General features: G+C 39.6%; 1 protein-coding gene across 3 annotated transcripts in view; it reads right to left on the bottom strand.

The window, feature by feature from the left end:
- myh11a (myosin, heavy chain 11a, smooth muscle) overlaps positions 1–23,259 on the bottom strand; it is a 37,262-nt gene extending 14,003 nt beyond the window's left edge. For 2 of the 3 annotated variants that reach the window (XM_030726112.1, XM_030726192.1), the window contains exons 1-11: positions 23,104–23,259; positions 19,839–20,203; positions 19,400–19,556; positions 9,678–9,705; positions 5,715–5,814; positions 2,918–3,010; positions 2,749–2,812; positions 2,418–2,516; positions 1,810–1,953; positions 331–426; positions 38–156 (exon numbers count right to left, since the gene is read on the bottom strand). In XM_030726112.1, the coding sequence (XP_030581972.1) occupies positions 38–156; positions 331–426; positions 1,810–1,953; positions 2,418–2,516; positions 2,749–2,812; positions 2,918–3,010; positions 5,715–5,814; positions 9,678–9,705; positions 19,400–19,556; positions 19,839–20,180 (1,242 nt within the window). In that variant the 5' untranslated portion in view covers positions 20,181–20,203; positions 23,104–23,259. Of the gene's footprint in view, positions 1–37; positions 157–330; positions 427–1,809; positions 1,954–2,417; positions 2,517–2,748; positions 2,813–2,917; positions 3,011–5,570; positions 5,598–5,714; positions 5,815–9,677; positions 9,706–19,399; positions 19,557–19,838; positions 20,204–23,103 lie in introns of all 3 variants that reach the window. The other variant, XM_030726263.1, reaches the window with a different exon arrangement.
- Positions 23,260–23,879: the final 620 nt, after the last annotated feature.

The raw sequence follows: 23,879 nt of genomic DNA, 5'->3' as shown, positions 1-23,879 counted from the left end.
ACTCTTATGCTTTCATACAGTTCCCTCCTTCTTGTACCTGCTCTTTGGTCTGTGCCTTCTGCACCACCTCTCTGCCCACTTTGATACGAGGGGTGAGGATGGCTCGTGTAAAGTCTGTCACATTGATGCCCTGCAGGTGACACACCTTCTGTGCAGCTACAAAGAAAGGAGAAATGTTGTTACCACAGTATCGTTTCTTTCCTGTATGCATATGTGTTCCTGCTGCTCTAGATAATACATTTTGAAAGTGTATTTTAAAATTACAATCAGTCCACTTTCTAAAAGTTGATAACCCCTACTGGGCTTTTTTATGGCAGGAAGAAGTCTAACCAGTGTTGTCTGGCATAGTTGCCTGCTCCTGGTTCCTCTCTTTCTTGAATTCAATGTTTCCCAGCTGCATGACTGTGGAGCACACCTTCAAGATATCTGGAACAAAGAAATCAGATGGTTAGCTTCAAACACATTAAAAACAATATCAATGACATATTTGGTGTGATCATTTTTAACATCTTTAATAGTTCACTTTTTTCTATGAATTACTACTATCATATAAGCTTACATGCACTTTCACTGGTAATAACAATTTATATCTTTTAAATGGTCATATTATTTTATGATCATGTGATTTTCTTCTTGTTTTTTTAACTTATATTAACATCATTGATGACATATTTTGTCTTGTACATTATTTATGAATACATGCACATGTATATATGAATTTTTTGTATATTGGTATTTCTGATCAGATGTGTGTATATATATACATATATATATAGGGTGTGTCTTGTATGCTCTTTGTGTCTGACGAAGGGCAGTTGTGCCTGAAACGTCACGTGTGGTGATCTCCATTAAAGTTGTTCAGGAGTCACTTCTGGTGTGCGGACTATACAAACAAGAAACAGAACACTCACCTTCAAAGTAAAAGCTGTGCCTTATTGCCAACCAATGCATTTGAAAAGGTGAAAGTTTTACTTTGAAGGCGAATGTACCGGTTTGCGTCCGGCCTGTAGTTTACAAATGTTTACAGACACACTGGCATCTTCCACGCAAACTATGGGCACAGCGATCTGCTAACAGCCAAAGCAATCACAAGAAGTTTTTTGGTGCAGCAGCCTTTTTGCAATGACTTCACCTGGCGACAGCCAACACCTATCTCGACTGGTGGTTGCCATTGCCGACTGGTCTCTAAGGCTGTGTGACTGGGGCCTTGAGTAATTGTCGCTTGGGTTGTTTCCTGTGTAACTTTGATAGTTGTAGAGTTGTCCCTGGTGTTTGTTTTGGGGTTTGCTTCCTTGTGACTGTCTTGATTGTCTAAATCTGTGTTTCATAACCTTAGCTGTTTCCACTTTGTCTTATCTTCCCATCAATTTCTGTTTGCTTGCATTTTGGACTCTGTGTTTGGCCTCTGTAATAATCTAAATTAAACAGCTGGCTTTGGTTTTCTATGTCTGTTTCCCATTTCCTGCATTTGGGTACTCACTCCTGCACTCCACACATTATGATAGTGGGTACAATACCATGCAGACTCTCATTTGCCTTACTGCTCGCTCAAACCTCCAGCAGGTGAAGTAATGGGACATATTGATTGGATGTTCAACAATGGTCTTTTTAGATCTTAATGTTTGATGGACCACTGCCCAAAAATCTATCTGTTTTCTATTATTTAAATTTTAATTTAAATTACTACTGCCTATTCAATTCAGTTTTATTTGTATAGTGCAAATTCACAGCAACAGTCATCTCAGGACACTTTACATTGCAAGGTAAAGACCCTACAGTATCAGGGAGACACTAAAACTATGCCGATACCAATTCGCTCCTCGTCTGTGAAGCCCATGATGTTCATGGCCTCCATGGTTTCATCATACATCTCATCATCTTGCTGGCCAGGGATCTGAACGTGGCCTGCGCTGAGGAAGCGGTAACTGGTGAAGGGCTCCAAAAGTAGCTCCTCTGAAAATAAAGAAAAAAAGTGACATTATTATCATCATTCTGGTCAGTATTCTTTGAATAAAGGGAAATTTAACTTTTTAATAAGTTTTTACTCCCGTGAGAAAATAACATGAGTCTTCATAAACAATATATAGGGAGTGCTTTACTCCGCTTTGTTTTGTTTACTGTGATTAAACCTCAGTTGTAAGACTATAAGCTCCTTTGAGCGTTTGAGAAAATTCTTCTACTTCATGACCTTAAAAACCATTTTGATAATCCCACTGGATAAACGGAGTTATGCGTGACAGTCAAATGAAAACCAGAAGCAACTTCCCCTTCCCTTCTTTAAGTTCTGATTTGAAATAGAGAACTTATATGAGACTTCCACATGGTGGTGATATGTATAACATGAAGAAGCATTAACTGCTGAGCAGCAGTATAAAAAAATATATCACATACATATTTTGGATTTATAATTTTCTTACCACGCAGTTTGTCCTTGGCTCCAGCAATCATGTAGTAGAAGACGTGAAAAGCTCTTTCTGTCTTTGCCTGTCTGATACAGCGAGACTTCTCCAGCAGGTCTGAGAGCAGTCAGATGTTAAAGAATTAAAATTTGACTTGCACTCAGGGGGAATTTAGTTTACAAACCTCAAATGAAGATTAATTTGAGGAATCAAAAAGCAGGCGATGTGGACATACACAGTATTTAACTTCAGGAGCAGGTGAAGCATCTCAGAGAAAAGACCAGGCAGCGGTCTTCTTAGTTTAAAACTGTAAACAATGTGTCTAAAATTATAAAATAAATAAGGATACAAGTCTCAATGTTGGCTCCAACAATGTAGCCGGTCACATCAAAGTTGATGCGGATGAACTTTCCCTGTGAGAGAAAAAAATGAAGCAGTGAGATTATGATACATGCAAAAAATATAAATTGCAAAGCCACTAATTAATGCTTTCTTCAACTTAACAAAATGCAACTCACAAATCTTGAGGAGTTGTCATTTTTGATGGTCTTAGCATTTCCAAAGGCCTCCAGAATAGGATTGGCCTGCAGGAGCTGCTTCTCCAGCTCCCCCTAGTGATGACAGTGATACAGAGACCCATTACTAAGAAGCACGGATTCTCTGCTTGCGATGCAGTGGAGTAGGTGATGTTTGGTGGGGATGAAGTGGTTCAGGGTCAGCACTCGTAGGTTAGGGTAGGTTTACCAGAATATCATCAATGACAAGGGAAAAAAGGCAGAAAAAAGATGAAGGCGATGGGTCCTCACTAAACAATGAATATTTTGACAAGTGCATTTATATCAAGTTGCAAAAGGGTAATATAATAATTCCACACTAATCTTCTTTGATTCTCTGTCATATACTGGATTGCATAACACAGGCACATGACCAAAAGACTCCTCCATCAGTTTTGTAAAATGGCTAAAATTCAGAGAAGTTATTGTGAATGATGAGGAACAGAGTCTGAGATGGAACAGCTGGGTTATGTTGGGTCACAGAAGGCTTACAAATATCAGCTCAAAACCTTTGAATAATTCCAACAAAGTCTTTGCATTCAGTGCGTCAGCAAATTAAAATGAGTCAGATTCACAAACATCCTTCTGGAGATGTGATTTGCTTCCAGCGTGACTGCAGAGACCGTAGATGCGGGTGGAGCTGAGTGATAGTCAGTAAATGAGGCAGACACCCCGTCATTCCGCATCAAGCTAATCCACCTGATCAAAGTGGTCTGTCCTAGCCTGTATCCAGGTCAGGTGCTGTAGACCTCTACCTAGCCTCTCTTGCCTAAAAACACCCCCTTTAGCAACTCTGTAAACGAGCTAAAGCTATGAAGGAGAGGGGAGAAGCACAACTAAGATTAAAAATGGTTCATGGTGAGATGAAAATGTTGATGAAGACAAATGATGGACATGTGCAGATGTTTGCCAACTCGAGCGAATATATTAAGCTCAGTTTCAAAATATGTGGTTCTTATTGCTATTCTTACAAATCTTACATGTATTACATATATTAGAGGACTGTTTCTGCAACTGACAGGCAAGTATGGAAGTCAAAAAGAGCCAAAATAAATATAAATAAAATAAAATAAAAATAGAATAGATTAATAATAATAATAAATGTAGGAAATAATTACTTCATTGAATATGACAAATTCATATTCATGTTCCTTCTGTAGTTATTTACATTTTTATTATTTACACTCTGTTTCCATTTTATTTTATATTTATTGATTTTCACTAATTTTCATTTTTCCCCTTAGTGCCTTTTCAAACTTCTTTATGTATATTAGAGCAAAAGTAGTTCGGACTGTTATTTTAAGCTTACATTAGCGAAACAGAAATGCATAAGGAAAAAAGAACATGGGAAGTGCAAATAAAATAATGTTGGACATTGCCTCTGTTAATTTCTTTGTGTGTTTTTGCTGTCCTGGTGGGTCTTGTCCTCATAATAAAAGCCAAGTATTTATTTTATATGTAAGAAAAAAAACAGGAAGATACAGACCCGCTGATGAGATGCAGTTCATAGGTGGCAAAGCAGAGAAGAAGGTCCTGTTTATTTAAGTCTCTGAAGGAAAAAGGAGAGAAAAGAAAAGGAGAAACGGAGCACAGCAAGACAGCATGAAAAAGAAAGTTACAGCTGGTGGAAAGAATTGATCCTTGAGACACTGTTTAAATACAAACATCTAAGAGTACAGATAAGCAGCAAGAGCCAAAAAAGTGCATGAGAATGAGAGGAAGTAAGAGAAAGCAGAAAAAAAGAGATCAACACAATGCTATTTCTGTGCAGGCAAAGTCCATGGGAGCCTCAAAGTCCTATAGAGGACAGTGTACAGAGGCAATTTTTCCTCTGGGAACAGAGACCTTATGGGTGAGTGGGGTCAGAGGCAAAGGGAAGCTTTGCTTTGACTGACTCTTTTCAATTATTACCCCAGCACCAGCACCAGCACCAGACCAACACCACCAACTTGTGTTGTTCTGCTGTTCAAAAAGAGTTTTCTTACAAAGGCTTAGAGTTTGTTACTGACTTGAAGTCAACACAATTTCATGATATGGGCATATTCACAAACTCCACAAAGTCCAGTAAATGTTACAGGACAGCCCCATGGCCCACGTCAGGCCAACTGGCAGTCAGATGAGGAAGGGAGGAAGGGGAGGAGGGGAGGAAGGGGGCGGCCGGTGTTTGATAGGTAAGAACAGGGCATGCTCACACTGTGATCTGTGAGAGACCCTTTCACTGTCGGCGAGGTTTGAATATAATCTCCACTGGCAGTGAAAGGGTGTCCAAAGAAGATGAATACCACAAAACTAAACATAATGATCCACTTCAGGAGAAGGCAAAATTGGAAATCTGTCACTGAAAAATATTGAAATGTGACTAAGAGTCACAACTCTGATGATCATCATGCAGCCTAAATAAGCTTTGTTTGATGATGAATATTAGGGTAAACACCATCTAACAGAAGAACACTATCATTTGGCATCTTTACTTTTGGTGGAAGAAAAAATCAACAGAAAAACAGGTTTCTTGGGAGCAACTCAGTGACACTACCTTCATGCATTTTTCTAACCTAAGGAAGGAACACACACGAACACCACACAGAAAAACACACTCCGGGCATTCCCCTTTACTCACGTAGGCCAACTGTGATCCTGATTGTTGCTATTTGGAGGAAATGGTAATATACAAGATTAAACTGGGCAACTTCCTATGTGTTAAAGAGTGAGGGACCTGGCTGACAGATCCTAGCTATCATGCTCTCTTTACACAGGTACTTACAGCACTGCTGTCCTTCTTGCCTTTGTGGGAGGAGGCCACAACAGCCAGATACTGGATTACCTTCTTGGTGTTCTCTGTCTTCCCAGCTCCAGACTCTCCACTACAGAGGAACAAGTTAGAATGGGATTAAAAAAAAAAAGAAATATAGAAAAAGACAAGGGGAGAGAACAATGAAGATAAGCAGTACTGACTGGTTCTCTGTTCACACTTCAATAACTCACTTTAATTGAATGGAAATCATGTGCTCCAGAGATAACTGTGCCTGACACAAAGCATAATGTTATTGTTCAGACTGTATACTACACAGCTGATCCTGTGACATTCTACACACATTCAGGTGAAAGGTTATTTTAAAAGGGATTTATTATTATTTTCCTTATTTTCTGTCTCAATATCATGTTAGTACTCACATTAAACATGGCAAGTTTTAAATAATGAATTCAGACCTGTAGTTTTTAAGGGGGAGCCAATAAGAAGAAAGGTGGCTTAAAGAGGGATGAGCTAAAATGGCTTGTTTCAAACAGAAGATATACTGAGTCCAAGTATAAGATAAAGAAGGATGATTTCCCAAATGTAAATCATTCAAAGCTACTTTAAGTCTAAGAATACAAATATTGAAATGGGCCAATAGGCTTTAAATCCTGAAGTTTCAACCACTCTTCTAATTTTAGGAATTAAGGAATTTAACATATTGGGAAACACACACTTTCTTGCTGAGAGTTAGTTGAAAATGGAAGTTTTATCCGGCACTTGGAATAATGACTGGACATGGGGGAAACAGCGTTTTTTTTTTTTTTGCCATTTGTTCCAAAAAAAGAGTCAGAATTTGTAGTCCAGCTCTGCTCTGTCATATCCACTCAAGTAAATCAAATTTAATAGTTTCATATAATGCTTCACATTAATTTCCTGCATAGGCACCAAACAGTTATCTTCATGTTCTGTTATTTTTGACTTATTCAGAAGGATCCTTTTAAAAGAAAAAAGATTGCTGTTTTGAACTCACGGACTTCATATTGAAAAATAAATGTTACTTTTAATCTTCATTAGTAATTAAATAAAATGTGAAGATTAACAGACATAAAATGCATCCTTAAAAGAGGCAGTTGTGACTTAGAAGTCTTGCCTTGTGTTGGTTAGTGACAGAAACATAACCAGTGGCAAATAATGCAAAGATTTTGAACTGTAGCAACACATCAGCTCTCTTCTCACAAAGAAGATGGTGGAGAAACAAAAGATTCAGGTATACAAATTTAAGAATAAATGTTATTTTGGGAAAAAGCAAACTAACTCAGACATAGTTAAGAGAGACAGGACACAGAAGAGACAGAAGGGCGTATTTCATGCAACAAAAGTGTCTAACCATTTGGCTAGAGCTAAGCTAGCCATTTCCGTTCTTCAAATGACAGAATTAGTTTATACACGCAGTAACTCGATGAAACTTATCTGATAGCGATTGTCAGACTAGGCAGAAATCAAAAACTTCAGAATCAGAATCAGAATACTTTATTGATTCCAGAGGGAAACTTGTGCTGCTGTATGTTTTAAAGGCAACTAATTACTCAAATGTAAGCATGAGAACATTATTTCTTTCCAGAAAATGAACTTGGCTACTTCAAACAGAGTTGAATGATCCTAGAGTCATCAGCTATTGGCCAGCATGCACAGAAATTCTCAGTCATGGGTCCATAAAAGGCATGGGATGCTCTCTGTGTTAGGGCCTGGCAGTGAAAAAAGGAATCTAATTACTCAGTCCTGCTCAGGTCTGCTAAGGACATACGACATCCAGGCAGCTGTTAGCGCAGTGCTGGGATTCTTTCTTCCAGAGACTTTATCAAACTGTCTAATCCTGCTTTCTGTTAGTAAGCAGTACAGATTTCACTTACACTTTTAAGATTATTTGAAAGAGTATAAATGATTACATAATGGTTAACTGTACTGCTAGTGTGTGAAGTGTGCATGTGTCATTGAATGTCAGGGAAGCAATATTTTGTTTTAAAGCAGGAGTGGGTAATCAATTTTCCCAAGGGGCACCATGAGAGACTGGGACTATTATGGAAGGCCACACCAATAGGCTTATAATGAGATAAAATTAATATTGAGCAGACTTCGGCCCTCCACAGCAGTCCCAGTTTCTCATGTGGCCCCTTGGAAAAATGAATTGCCCACCCCTGTTTTAAAGGGTTACATATCAAAATTACAAGAACAGTCATGAGGGCTAAATAACTGGCATTCTTCATGAATAGATGCAGTGACTTTAAGTCCTAAGGGGGGGTTAGAAATATTTTGCCACTTTATAGCCAATATGGTCATTCCATCAGGCTATTTTTTAATAAATATGCACTGATTAGCAGACAAAGTTAACTGGTGACCTTGTAAATTAGAAATGTCAATAATAATAATAAGTCCCGACTATTTCCCATGGCAAATCCTTACTGTTATACGGAGCAATCATCTGTGTATAGACCCTTGCTAAGTAAAGATTTCAACCTTGATTTTTGCTTCTAAATCTTGCTTTTGAATTCTCTTTTGCTTTCACCAGATTTCAGACAGCTTAAAAACACACATCTCCAGTCATAGCATTAATAAGCACTTCCACTAAAGATCATCAACATGCAAGTCTCCAATAATAGAGTGTTGTAAAAACAATACTGAAGAACAAACTAAGTAATTAAATGCACGTACAGCCACCCACAAGGGGAGATGTCATAAATGAGATTCCATGTATCACTGCTGAAACATTTTTGCCTTTTATGGGTCCAGAGGCCTGCTGAGGCTCAAAAATTTTAACCAATGCAAGGACTTGATATTCCAAAATGATGCAGTTTCAGCTCTGCCTATAACTTTAAATGGTTTTTAATAGGGCCTCATGTAAATTTGCCACATTGGCACTTGACTTCATGCTAAAAACCACTTTTATACTGGCACTGTAAATACAACCAAACATTTCCAGTTTCCCTCTAATAAAGAAGAGTAACAGCTGAGGAAATGGTCTGATGTGATCAAAGAATTTGCTGCATCCTGGATTTAGCCAATTTTGTGTATAAAAATGAAGACCTGTCACTCTTACCTCCTTTACTGAGGCAACTGCACACTGAGCAGCAAAGGTGCTATAATTAATTCAAAGATTAAAGAAGTTTTGTAATCCATATGCAGTCGTAGACAATTTAAATGATTAGTGGACTGAATAGCAGAAGAACAATTTAAGTGATGTAGTTTGGTTTAGAGTGCAAATGACCCCTTTCTTGTTCTCTTTATCCTTGTGCTTGTGTTAAAATGACATTTATACATGACAGATGAGTGAGTGAAAAACTAGTTGATAAATAAGTGACAATGATACCTAACAAAATACAGGAATCCTTGAATCATGAAGTCTAGATAGTCACTCCAACACACAAAGGAAAACTAATTATTTCACTTTCTTTTCTATAAATTAAAAGTGCAGCTCAAGCCAGTCCAAAGATCGAGCTATCACTGGGAGACAAAATGAGGCCGTTTGTCCCTGGATGTCCGATTGCCCAGGCAAAGTTCTCAATAATTAGTCTAGAGCAAATAAACAAACAAAATAGAGCCAAAACATTTGGAGAGCTAATCTGGTTCTCCCATCAGGTTCCAGGGCATACTTCCTGACCAAGGGTCTGAGAGGAGAGAGAGGCCACAGGCCTCTGGGAGCACTGCAAAAGCATTAAAACACATCCAGTTTGGCTCTCTTTGAATACAAGACAACTCCACAGCAACACAATCTGACAAACAAAATCATTTCCCACTGGCACTGGTGGTTGAAACGGGGCGCTAAGAGACCAACGAGGTATTTCATGGGCTCTATGTTTACACAAGCATTATGTAACTGTTCGTCCACACATACAGATGCAGCATTCATTATTGCTTTTATCTGATGTTTAAGATTAAAAAAACATTAAGAAAAGATGAAACAGGTGAGTGTGGAGGAGCGAGATTTTCACTTACGTGCAGAGAATGGACTGGTCTTCACGATCTGTAGAATCAAAGAGTTTTAGTGTTAGATAACTTTTATGACAACTTATGTTGGATCATTTTAAACATAAAATTCATGGTAAACCAAAGAAATGTTCAGTCACAGTAAAATAAATGTGTGATTTTTTTTATGTATGACAAGCATGAGGGACTTTTATTTTCTTTTTTTTTTTCTACTTATGTTCAGCAAAGTAGTTAAATGCAATACTGTGAAACCACATGTCTTTCTCCATAAAGATCAATCTGTTGTAGAGCTTAAAACATCAGCTGGGCTTTGTGCTTTGCTCCCTCGTGCCTAAGAAAACATGTAACTCCTACAAATGCTTTGATTTTTACCCATGAAAACCAACTCTGGACGTCTAAAACAATGAGTCATTAGACTGTGTCCAAAAATACTCCAGGGAGATTACATCAAGACCATGTAAGGCTAAATTGTAACTATATCCTTCAGTACAAACTACCTCTGGGGGAGTATGGCGCACATTTTTGAAGGAGAGATAACTTTTCTGGGCATTTGTGATTGGAACAGAACAAATGTCATGCTAGGCAGCCTCTGAAACCTCTATACATAACACCTTAGAGCAGTGCTAAGAAAATGACCCAGGCTAGGGTGAAAGACACAAGACAATTCCTCATCCTCACAGTGAAGAATGTAATTCACTGAAATGTTCAGATTTTGATTTATCGTCCACTTGTACAAGACATAAATTATTGTACGTCTGACTCAGGGGTGTAAAAATGTTTCCCAAAGAGTCTGACCCACAGACTGTACATAAAACACTGATGTTTGATGAAACCATGACGTCACCCACTGGTTTCTGAGGTCCCATTTTTGAAGCCTTGAGCCAAATACAGTCACCATCTTAACTTTCTGAAACCAGATGGCATGACTGCAGGGTGGTTCTTACTGAGAAACTAAGGGACTCCACATACTTATATGGTAGAAAATTGTCAGTCACAATGTAGGTCCACCCTAAAAAATGCACAGCTTTAATGTCCTTCTGGATACTGCTGGAGACGACGAATCTCATGTTGTAAGGTACTATAAAGAGAGAACATATTTCTCCCTTCTCTTCATTGGCTCCCTGTTAAATCTAGAATTGAATTTAAAATCCTTTTCCTCACATACAAGGTCTTGAATAATCAGGCCCCATCTTATCTCAAAGGCCTCATAGTACCGTATCACCCCAATAGAGCACTTTGCACTCAGTCTGCTGGCTTACTTGTGGTTCCTAGGATACTTAAAAGTAGAATGGGAGGTAGAGTCTTCAGCTTTCAGGCCCCTCTTCTGTGAAACCAGCTCCCAATTTGGATTTGGGAGACAGACACCCTCTCTATTTTTAAGATTAGGCTTAATCAAGCTAATCTTGCTTTTTGATCAAGCTTATAGTTAGGGCTGGATCAGGTGACCCTGAACCATCCCTTAGTTATACTGCAATAAGCCTGCTGGGGGGTTCCCATGATGCACTATTTATTTTTCATTCACCTCTTTTCATTGTGTATACACCACTATACATTTAATTATTAGTTATTATTAATCTCTGGCTCTCTTGCACAGCATGTCTTTTGTCTTGTCTCCCTCCCCTCAGCCCCAACGAGTCGCAACAGATGGCTGCCCCTCCCTGAGCCTGGTTCTGCTGGAGGTTTCTTCCTGTTAAAAGAGAGTTTTTTCTTCCCACTGTCAAGTTCTTGCTCAAAGTGGGTCGTTTTGACTTTTGGGGTTTCTCTGATTATTGTAGGGTCTTTACCTTGAGCTGACTGTTTGCTGTGATTTAGCGCTATATAAATAAAACTGAATTGAAAATATACTCCATAAGACTTGAAATTAAAAATAAGTCATGGTCCGCATAGCCGGTAATAAGTCGGATTCGTTTCCTGTGGGTGTTGGACTCCGTCAGGGCTGCCCGTTGTCACCGATCCTGTTCTTAATTTTTATGGACAGAATTTCTAGGCGTAGCCAGGTGGTGGAAGGCTTCTTCCTTGGTGGCCTCAGAGTCTCATCTCTGCTTTTTGCGGATGATGCGGTTCTGTTGGCTTCATCAGGGGGTGGCCTCCAGCTCGCAGTGGAACAGTTCGCAGCCGAGTGTGAAGCGGCCGGCATGAGAATCAGCACCTCTAAGTCTGAGGCCATGGTCCTCAGCCGGAAAAAGGTGGAGTGCCCTCTCCGGCTCAGGAACGAGTTCTTGCCCCAGGTGGAGGAGTTCAAGTATCTCGGGGTCTTGTTCACGAGTGATGGGAGCGGGAGATCAACAGACGGATCGGGGCTGCTTCTGCAGTGATGCGGACGCTGCACCGGTCTGTCGTGGTGAAGAGAGAGCTTAGTGTAAAAGCAGAGCTCTCGATTTACTGGTCGATCTACGTTCCTACCCTCACCTATGGTCACGAGCTTTGGGTAGTGACCGAAAGAATAAGATCGCGAATACAAGCGGCAGAAATGAGTTTCCTTCGAAGGGTGGCTGGCCTCTCCCATAGATAAGGTGAGGAGTGCGGCCATCCGGGAGGGGCTCAGAGTAGAGCTGCTGCTCCTCCACATCGAAAGGAGCCAGTTGAGGTGGCTCGGGCATCTGATTAGGATGCCTCCTGGCCGCCTCTTGGGTGAGGTGTTCCGGGCATGTCCCACCGGGAGGAGGCCCCGTGGTAGACCCAGGACACGCTGGAGGGATTATATCTCTCGGCTGGCCTGGGAACGCCTTGGGGTCCCTCCGGATGAGCTGGAGGAGGTGGCTGGGGAGAGGGAAGTCTGGGCTTCTTTGCTTAGGCTCCTGCCCCTGCGACCCGGCCCCGGATAAGCGGGAGAGAATGGATGGATGGATGGATAAGTCATAAAGTCATCAGTAAAGTCTTTACTGAGATCATAGGGTAAGCATTTTTCTCATAGACATCGATAGAACTACAGTAGACTTCTTTTTCCAACCCGAGGAGTTGCCCCCTGCTGACCATCAGAATACTGAATACAGGTTTAAGGCACTTCTGCTTTGGAAGCTATGTCCTTATTTTATATCCAGTCTGCAGTCCAATCTGACCCACTGGATAGAAAATTAATATTGGAGAACAGGAGTGAAAAATTTGTGAGCTTTCTTTCATATTTTGCACCAGGATGCATTGCACTGACAGAATGGATAACATCAGAAAAGTCCAAACTATTAACTGTTATCAGTTTTACAGCCCCCATAGTCTGTTTTACAATAGTGAAGTAAGATATTTTAGACATCACATTTCTTTTTAGCGACAGCAGACTGACAGAATATGGGAAAACTGAGACACTGAAGCTGCATTCATTTTTTTCTTAAGATATCTCAGGATGTTTAGCATCTGGTTTGTAACTGGATTGTCAAATGTTTAATCTTTATTGTGCTTCTTTGTACTAAATGAAAGGTAACATTTTGGTGGTATTTTTATAGGTTAGTATAACAGATTTACTTGTCTGGCCCACTTGAGATTAAACTGGTCTTAATATGGTCCCTAACCCAAAACCTTAACCCCAATAAAAATCTTTGAAAGTGTTGAGTTCTCACTTTCCCAAACTGTCCTCACTCCCAAGGTGTAAAACCTAAAGTGGTCCCCTAGATACACAAATACAAGTACACACACAGCGTTACAGTTTGCAGCCTCTGTTGAACTCTAAACTGGGATGGATGGTTTTTCTCTGCGTGGACTAAAGTTTGGCTGCTGTTCCACTGGTTTCATTCCTAACATACACACAAAATGCACCCTGTTCCCTCTCTGCACTTCCTAATTAAGGCAGAGTGCAAGAGAGCAAGAGAGAGAGAGGGCGAGAGAGAGTAAGGTGGCCAGATTTGTGAGTTCTTGTAACAAATCCAAAAACAACATACACTCACAGCAGTGAATGAGACTTAAAGAGTCTGTGAACCTAATTAAGTCATGAGAATTAAAACTTTTAGATGAGTCTCTGCACCTGTAAATATACTGGGAGTGCAGAAGAACAGCATGTCAATCATCTGCTACTGGGTCCAGAAAACTGCCCAAGGGAATCTTACATTTTTATCTCCTGGGCATCAAAGACTGAAGCACAATTTTGGAGGAATGGGATCTCAGCCAAGACTGAAGAAGGAATGTTTCAAAGCTTAGAAGACTTATCTGGATTTGCTTCAGTTACGCACCACTTCCAGTTTAACATGTGAATTGTTCATGCTACAGGACTCAGGGTAGAACATCCTGCTTCATTAGTTACAACTTCATGGGAAATCCCACCAATATATCAACAATAACATCTCTCTAGGAGTCAGAGATTTTCTAAGATTCTTTTGGTATATTGAGACCCCTGGATTGATGTTTTAAATTAACATATAGATTAAGTGTTGAACAATTATATCTTGGGGGTATAAAACTAATGTGGGCCAATTATTCTCAATTTGCAATTCTATTTTATTCATTCTCAGACTCCACTACAGTAGCTTTATGTAATTCACAGTTCAAAATAATCCTTATTTATCTAAACCAAGTCCCTCAGTCCATCCTTAAAGTCGCCTTTAAGCCAGCTTTCTTCTGAATGGCTGCCCATCACAAAAAGGGAATTGTTTATTACAACTTTAAATATTAAACGAACCTATTATACTTATTTCAGGCTCCATATTCCTTATTCCTGGGCCTTACTAGAGCAGCTTTATATGATTCACATTTCAAAACAAGCTGTTTTAGCTGCCATCCCCTCCATTTACACCACATCAGGTGTGTCCTCACAGGCAGTGCTGTGTGACTAAGATGATCATATTAGGGATATCCACTCTCACTGACATCATATTGGTCTAAGAGTAGGAAAAATGGCCTGAAACAGCGTTCAGAGCAGTATGAAGACTGAGTTTTCGGATTTGAAACAAGTCTAAACAGTCTAAAAGTGTCATCTTATCATTTTAAAATAATATATATATTTTTTTAATATTTATGATATTATTTATTAATTGTTGTCCGTTTTATAGTTTTCTCTTGTCCTTCTTTATATTTATCCTCATGCTGTTTTTTTCCCCTATTTTCTGCTGTTCTCATCTTTTGCTGCTGACTTATCTTGATTTCCTTAATCAAGCACTTGAGGTCCTGCTTGTTAAAATGTGACAGCTAAATGGGTGGTCCAAGCTTAAATATCAGCTGTCATGTTACATATTATGAGTCTGAAAAATGTTTAGTCTGAAATAAATTCAGCAAATCAAAACACATTTTTCTTGTTCACATAGAGTCCCGCAAACTAAATAGGCTCTCCTAGGTTCCAGGGTTCTTTTGCAGGGATGAGCTAAAGATGCATAATCCAAACACCCACACAAACACCAATCAATCCACCCTCCTTCTTGTTTACTCTTGACACTGTGTTTACAAACTATAGCTTTTGAGGTAATTTCCTGTATACTGGTTTGCTGTAACTTTAAATCCTCCAATGTACAGACTGTTACATTGGAAGATTGCATTTTTGGAAAGCATTAAGCTGGTTTATGAAGGACCAAAGAAGTTATTTATATTGTCAATACCAAACAAATACAGCAAATTGAACACAAACTGACGGTTCAGGATATTTATTCCCAGATTTGTGGTGCATATTCTTTCAGTGGCATTTGATGAATCATCGCTAGGCTCAGCAGAATATTCAAATCTTATTTCAGGAAAATCAATGTATCAAGTAACTACCAGAAAATTAAAGTATGGACCTTAAAAATTTGTGTCCTTGAACAGCCTAATGCAACATTTATGCCATGTCAACATCTTACACTATATATAAAAGACACCTGTTGCCGCCCTGATGGTTTGTGGACTTGCATTTTGAACTTCCACTTTGATTCATCTATAGATTGCACGGATACATCACACTGCAGTCAACTTCGTTGTAATCCAGCTAACTGGCCACACCCCCAATGATGCAAACTTTAAACCTCAATATAATGGGTGACAAATAAAAATATTCACAGTCTGCACAGCTGTTATAAAGGGGAAATTATATATGGAGAGATGAAATATAAATTTTTTTTCTACCATCCGGTAAATGTGATTTTTTTTTCTGCTGTAAAGTGGAACATTTTAAAATTGCAGTCTGTGGGGATTAGCTCACTTCTGCAGCCAACCTCAAGTGTCCATTAGGTCCCAGTCACACATGCCTAGAGACTGGTTGGTGACTCCCTGGCAATCAGGTTGCAAGAAAAAACTCTGGTTGTGAGTAGTTGCTGACAGTTTCTGTGCTGTAATTTCCCCATTGTGGGATCAATAAAGTATCATCATCATCATCATCATCAAATCAGCTGCTAAAGCCCCAGTCACACAGGCCTAGAGACAGCTCAGCAACCCCTGGTAACCACTGGTTGCTAGGAAAAATGTATAAGTGGTTGCTTGCTGTCGCTAGTTGAAAATGGTTGCACTGAGGTGCGCAGTGCTGCCCCCTTGTAACTACTTTGATTGCTAGCAGGTTGCTGTGGTCACGAGTAGTTTGTATTGAACACGCTCACTTTTACTCCGAAGGCAAACATTCTTAATCTGCTAATGACCAAAGGAATCACAACAAGGGTTTTGATGCAGCAGCCTCTTTACGACCAATTTCACCCAGCGACAACCAGCAATTTCCACCAATAACTTGCCAACTGGTCAGCCCGGACACATTTTTCAACTAGCTACTGGAGGCTGCCAGGGGGTTGCCCAGCAGTCTCTCGGGCCTGTGTGACTGAGTCCTTACAGGAACTGCAGTTCTGGCAGTTTCAGGTTTGCTTCATTTTTCAGCCCTGGAAGTTGCTTATTGGTCATCATGAGCAGGCAGTGATAAAACATAAATATTAGATCAATAATCACTGTGGATAGAGTAATGCAAGTTTCTTTAAAAGTCCCTATAACTGGTAATGCACATTTATGTGAGTAGCATATATCACAAAGCTGATATGAGATTAATTTTTCTCTGTTCAGATCATCCTTATTAAGGAAATGGCTGTATGGACAATCAGATCTGCTGAAACACTTGATGTGAAATTGTCAACAGAGGCAGATTAAGTGATAAATGTGGGAAAGCCTGAAGCTGCCTGGAACAAGTTAAGGGGGTGTCAGAGGTTATTGCTCTTAATGCTCCTGACATTTTCTCAAACAAAAGTATCAAGGGTCAAAAAATGTAGTTTCAAGTTTTGCTCTTACATCCTGGAACAATTCTTTTGCTTTGTATAACATATTCTTCTATATTAGAGTATTTTTTTTTACACAATAAATACAGATAAATACTTTCAACGCACTTTATTATTTGTTTGCATCTCTTCAAGCTTTTTAGCATTTGGGAATTATAGTTCATTCATGTGTGTACTTTATCAGTGTAACAATTACCTTATCAGAATTGACAGCTGCGTATGTATGTGTAAGACCTGTAGAGTAGTGGAAGACATCATATTATAACTTTTTTTGGAGCTTTCTAAACAATGACTATCTAAATTACACTAAGTCCTATCCAAACATCCTGCTAACAAGGAAACTCCTCAAACTAAAGGACGAAAGTACAATCTCAGGCTCATTTAATAGGACCATTAAACTCTCCCAAAAAAATCTTTGGCATTTACACTGACCAAAAGAAAAAAGAAATAAATTTAGCCATTTGAATAAGGAAGAGGGATTTCTGAAACAGGAAATGTTTTACTGCCCTCCACCCATCTCTTAACCATCTCTCAATCCAGATGTCAAGTCCTCTGAGAGAAGACATCCTCACATCAACATGAAAACCAGTGGGCAATACCCCCTGGAAACACTGAACACTGATTCTATGGGAAACCAGCCACTCTGAAAGCGAATTACTGCAGGGCCATTTACTGTAAGCACGACTCTGCCAAGGCCACTATCGTCACCTCTACGAGACACTGAGTCTCAAATGGGCCTCAAAATACTCTTCTAGAGCTGCTAATGTTTTTCATATCTTAAAACCATCTTGTATTTTAATGAGTTTCCAGCAGACACATGGAGCCCTGGTATTATTTTTGGTCTGACTACATTATAAACACGGCTCTGCATTTTACACCTCATGCATTAGTTAGCGGTTTTGTTAACCACTTTGTCAGCATGACAGAGTGAAAAAAGCTGCCAGCAGTCATCACCAAGAGGAAAGTGATACTTTTGACAGCTGACACCACAGCTGTCCCACAACAAGCTGCAAGCAAACAGTTCAATTTGAGACAGCTCACTAGAACGCACCAGCAGCTAGCAGCTGCACATTTTGCTCAGTTATGTGTGAGACCTGTTGAAGTTACTTATGCTTACTGTTTTCTTGTCTCAATTTGTTGTTGTTTATTAATTGGATCTGATCAATTTGGTTTATGAGGGATCTAGCATATCTCAGCATGCTGAGTAGACTGTGCAAAAGTTTTGAGCAGCACCTCCTTTTTTTATATGCTGCTAGGAAAATGGAAAAATAGGTTTAACGATTTATTGAAACATATGCAGACATACATAAAAATACAGTATATAAGGCAAAAACAGAGTTTGTATAGATCTGGTATGACCACCTTTATTACTCAACACAGCTTGAACTCTCTTAGGCAGCTTTTTAAAATAGTCTTCAGGAAAAGTTCACCAGGCTTCGTGGACATTCAAAGCACCTCTTTGGATGTTGGCTGACTTTTATTCTGTTTTCTGTCAAGATGATCTCACACTGCTTCAATAATGTTGAGGTCTGAGCTCTGGCAAGGCCAATCCATGACTAATGGTCTATCCAGGTATGCTTTTACTACACTGGCAGTGTGTTTGGGTTCATTGTCAAGCTGAAAAATGATGCTGCTGCCAATCCTCTGTACATATTGATGACAATTTGAACCAAAAAAAAAAAAAAAATTTAGATAAATCATTCCACATAATTTTCAGTGGAGTTCTTATATAATTTGGTATACCTCAACCCTTTCTCCTTGTTTTCCTTCTATTGACAACATTTCTGATGAAGCTTCAGTGAACAGCAGACGGATCGACTGAAGGGCCAGATCTGCAGATCCTGCATCAGGTCTTTGCTGGATTTTTTTTCCCCATGTCTTAAGGACATAACTTTCAGATACTGTTAATCTACTGTAGACAGTTCTTCAGGCCTGCCACGTCTTTTGTCCTCCACTTGTCCAGTTATGCAGTTTTTTTTAAGGACACACTGCACAGCATGCAGAGATGCCAGGTTTTCAACTAATTGCTCTTTGGAAATCACATTGGTGGTGCAAAAATACTAGTTTATGCTTGTCAGACTGTGTTATCTTTAGATTTTTGCCAGCTAAAGAAATGGGAACAAATTGTGTGTTTTTGCTAGCAAGTAGTAAATGCAACACTGGTTTATCCCTTGAGTTAGCTGCCTTTTTCATGCTTGAGTGATTCATAGATCAGTGGCTTAACAAACAAAAAGCCCCAAATTTCTCTGAAAATGGTCAGGTACAAGATCACAGTTCCAACTGGGACTGAAAATGAGTGAAAAAAAAAAAAACTTTGAAAGACCTGCAGAAAGCCTGGAGAGCTATTGCTGACCATGTAAAAAATACAAGAGAGTCTGGCTTCTTAGAAGCCAAATATAAAGACAGGAGGGGTGGCTCAAGACTTTTACATAGTACTGTATACTTTGGACAGATAAAATAAAAAAAATAGCCCCATCACAGAGCTAACATACGTAGCAGTTTAAGAGTAACTCAAACTCAAAGAAAGTGAGTGAATCAGGAAGATCACAAAATTAAGATCAGAAAATTAAAAATTAAAAGATCACAAAATCCTACCTTGCATCATGTTTCTATAGGCGTTATCAGTGATTGAATAGATATGAGGGGGCAGTTCATGTCGTTTCTTCCCTTTGTACATTTCGATGATCTTCTCTGAGTAGATGGGCAGCATTTTGTAGGGATTCACCACCACACAGAATAGCCCAGAGTATGTCTGCGAGCAGGGAATACAAGAAAAATCACACAAAGACAACTTGCATAGTTTGTACACGTTTGAGACATGAATGATGAACATGTTAGTAGTGTAAAAGTACATTAATCTGAGGTGATTCATCATCTTAAAATAGTTTATTTAGGCTCAGGACTTGTATCCAAACCATGAGTGATTCGGTTTAGGGGATACATAAGTTGTCATAAGAATGAACATTTATATTTTTAATGTTTTTTGGTGTTAAACTGTTTTGTGAGCATTTGGTTGTTTTTGGTGAATACTTACATAAATGAGCCCAGAGAAGTACCTCTCGCGGAGATTGTGCAACACAGAGGCCTCATTCAGACAGGTGAGCTCAGCCATGTCCTCCACTTTGCTGAACTTGGGTGGGTTCATCTTCTGGATGTCATCCTTATTGACTGTTATCTTCTTGGCATTATCCGCCAGCTCCACCAGCACCTCGTCGCCATGCTCCTCCTTGACACTAGCTGCCTCAAAGCCATGCTTCTCGGATGGGACCCATACCAACTTCTTGGCCGCCCAGTCAGCCTGAGCCATTGGGCTGTTGAGGAAGTCTTTATCAACAAAGAGGAACTTCTCATCCTCGCTTGGGGCCTTCTTAGACATCTTGGCTTAAGGTGGAGGGACAGCTGTTGATTAGAAAAGATGAACTGAATGTTAGGAAAGGGTGAGCAGTAAATGAAACACAGATGACGACAGTCAGAAGGTAAGGAAGGGAGGAAAGAGGCAAGAGCAAGTCAGTAGCAGAAGTCAGTAAGTGACAAGGATCACTTGCAGGTAATGGAGGTTTTGTTTTCTTAGTGATGGGGCAAAAAGTCAACAGTTTGCACCCACAGTTAACTAAACACTTGAGTAATGAGTAAGTGATGGTGGGAGACATTATTAAAAGTGCCTCCTGCTTGTGATTGTAACTCAAAGAGTTAATATGTTTCATCCATCGGGGAGTTCCAGAGTGCAGCCATTCTCACAGACCTCCAGCCCCTCTCGACCCTGAACTCTCTCTCTCACACACGCACACACACACCACAAGGGAAGAGCGCAAACAATTCCCCTACCTACTGTAGATACAAAGATTGAGGCTGGGAAATTGATTTTAATTAACTCAGAAACAAAGACCACTACATTTTGTCAACAATTCTACTGAAATAACTCCAAACCACTTGCTATAAACAATACTTGCTGGCATTTACTCATACTCAATCAAGTCAGTGCTTAATTGTCAACATCCATTTTTTCCGGTCTTTCGCTCTGCATCTCTCTCTCTCTCTCTCTCTCTGTCTCCTGCTAGGAGGCTTCAGTCTCGTGCTGTCATGACCATATATGGACCCCTTCTCTGGAGCAGGGCTCATTTCTGCAGACCTAAACTGCAAGGCAAGTGAACTCCCAAACAAAGCCCATATAGGGAATAGTATGTCTCTTGCCGACCTTGTCGTTTACTCCAAAATGATAACAGTGAGGCAGAGAGCCTGAGGGGGGCCCGGGGCTTTAACAACGATGCTTCACACCGGGCCCTAGTGGCATTCATTTTTAAATGCACTGGCTAAATCGTGAATAAGTGCCTGGGACTCAGCCATGTCTGAAAGGGAGCATTTCTGAGCTTATGTGAAATGCAAACACAAATAGGTGGGAGGATACATACATGAACCTAATTCTGTGAAAAGTGTTAGTAAAAAAAATAATCTGAACCCATTGCTATTTGTCTAGTGACTGTAATATAACTATAAAACCACAGTGTGATACATAAAGAGATCACATAATTTGAGAGGTAACTAATTTTTTAAAATAAAAACTAAACTAAAAAAACAAAACACTATCCTAAGAAAGCTAATAAATGAAAGCCCGGTCTTAGACAAACCAAATCACAGAGAAACTGTAAAGTACACTGCATAAATATTAGTTTGAGACAGCAACAAACACTTTCTATATGTCAAAAATTTAAAAGTCAGTGGATAAATCCAGTAAATCAAACGCACTTCTGGGAAAACAAGGAAGGTCCCTCTGATGCTTTGGTGATTTTCTGCAGATAAATGTAAACACGCTCTTCCTGACACTCCCCATATGCTTAAGTATGTACAGCCAATCAAGCTGCTCCTCCTCACTCTCTTTAACTTTTCTCACCAACTTGAATTAATACTTCTGGCTTCCACTCTCACTTTGTGTTATGTCAACACAGTCTGGCACTCAGTAAGTGGATCTTGAAGACAGAAACTGAAATGTGGTTGAGAGGGGAAAATGTTTGATACGGACTGGCTTTCAGCCATGACGAGGCTTTGTAACCATAGGGATCTCTACCTGTCATGAGACTAAAAACTACATACAGTACCAGTCAAAAATGTGGACACACTAACCAATTCATAAGAATGTGGGTGTGTCCAAACTTTTGACTGGTACTGTACTTCAGCATAAATGAGTGGAAATATCACTCAGGAGACTAAGTGACCTTTCTATTTGTGGCTGAAAGATGATGACCTACATGGCTAGCTGATAACTTTACAACTTTCCTCCCTTGAATGGTTCACAAACATTCTTCCTGCTATCCTTTTATTAATAAACCCCGATGCATCAGGACTTCCAGGCCTTTGCTTAATGTTTGCTATTGCAACATAAAAATAATTACACTGTATTTACTAAAATATACACTGGCCTTGCTCCAGGAAGTGTTTCCTCTTATTCTTTGACTAGGAATATCCCAGCGCCTGCACAACTGTTCATTTAAATGCAAAGTAGGGGCCTAATAAGCTCTACAGCACATAATTTTATTCTCTTTTAGAAATGTTAAAACTGACAGGTCAAAGGCGATCAGCTTGAAAGAGAAAAACTGTAAAATTAAGTGTAATGTTAGTGATTCTTTGAAGTAGCACACAATTACTAAATAGACTAAGTAGGCCAAATAACTATTTAAATATGGAACAAGTTGTACAAATATAAGCCCTTGAAATAAAACAGGAGGAAGACTAAGTACTCCAAAACCATCCGATAAGCTTAGTTGCCTGTGAAAACCGTCAGTGCTCTCTGCATCTTCAGTAACATACTTGATAGACATGCAGCTTAACACAACCATATTTGGAAAACAGGAACTCAGTGGTCAGTGGCATGTCGTTCTTAGATAGTCAGACCTTTCCTTTATTCCTTATAATTAGCCAAATACTATTCCACAGCAACAACTGCGTGTCTTTAGATAACAAACATGAACTATAGCGCTAGCAAAACTTTAATATTAACTTAGAAGCTACAACAAAACATTATTTACATGTGGGCTTATCAGTTTAGGCCGTCTTTATTCATCACTTCCTCTGATAATTAAGAAACAATGACGTAGTTTACGTCTCCGGGGATCGGTTCATTATGTAATTAGTGTATGAATACAGCTCATGTACGCAAACATTTATTTGTGCATTAAATAAAGTGTAACAGAGAGGGTAAAATTAGCGTTACAGATAAATAAACTACAGTTAAAGTTATGAGGGATGCGGGTGCACAGGTGCACTTCATTATCGCCGCTGCACGCTTCAGTAAAGGTTATACTTACATAATGTGAAGAAATGCGTGTTCGGGGGAGCTTTGGATTTGGAAAGTTGGAGTTTGGAGAAGCCGGCGTTGACGAGGTACTCCAAAAGCGAACAGTCCAAATGACCCTCGTCAATTTCAAAGCCTTATCATTTAAACTGCGCCCTATAGCGAGAGGGTGGAGCTGAACGAGGGAACCCTCCTCCTCCTCCTCTTCCAGCTGCATCATCGTCCAGCTGCAGGCAGCATCCGTTATTAGCGGGGCAGGAAGCAGCTGACATGCGCACTGCGGACCCCAGTAGGTTTGAGTCACAGGGAGGTATGAAATGAATGAAGAGGCGCTGAATGGAGAAGGTGCGGCTGTGAGAGAAAGATGATTAGAAGGTCATACACTCGACAATATGGAAAACACCACAACTGCTTAATCTCTGTGCTTACCGTTCCAGCAGAAAGACATCACGTTTATGTGTAAGACTAGTGCACATTTAGGCTTTGATGTCAGATTATGCTTGTATATTAAGGTGGTGTGAAACACAAGTTTGAAGTACTTCATTGTATGTTTTATAATACCTTATACTCCACTGAGGCCAAATGAATAAAATGAGCTTTTAAGAGATGAGATTTTAAGAACATGATATAACTTGTTGTTTCAGCAAACCAAAGGATAAAAAGTTGGGTGAGCAGTAAACACAGTAGGCAGTTGGATCAACTTGAATTTATGTCAATCGATTATGCGGCTTCAAACATTTTAAGAATGTGCTATTACCTGCTGTCTCAACTAATTTGGTTATGAAAAGT

Source organism: Archocentrus centrarchus, chromosome 1 (genome assembly GCF_007364275.1).
Source record: "Archocentrus centrarchus isolate MPI-CPG fArcCen1 chromosome 1, fArcCen1, whole genome shotgun sequence".
NCBI classification, from domain to species: Eukaryota; Metazoa; Chordata; class Actinopteri; order Cichliformes; family Cichlidae; genus Archocentrus; species Archocentrus centrarchus.
The sequence above is the reverse complement of the archived record's forward strand: the minus strand, read 5'-3'. Positions and strand labels throughout refer to the sequence as shown.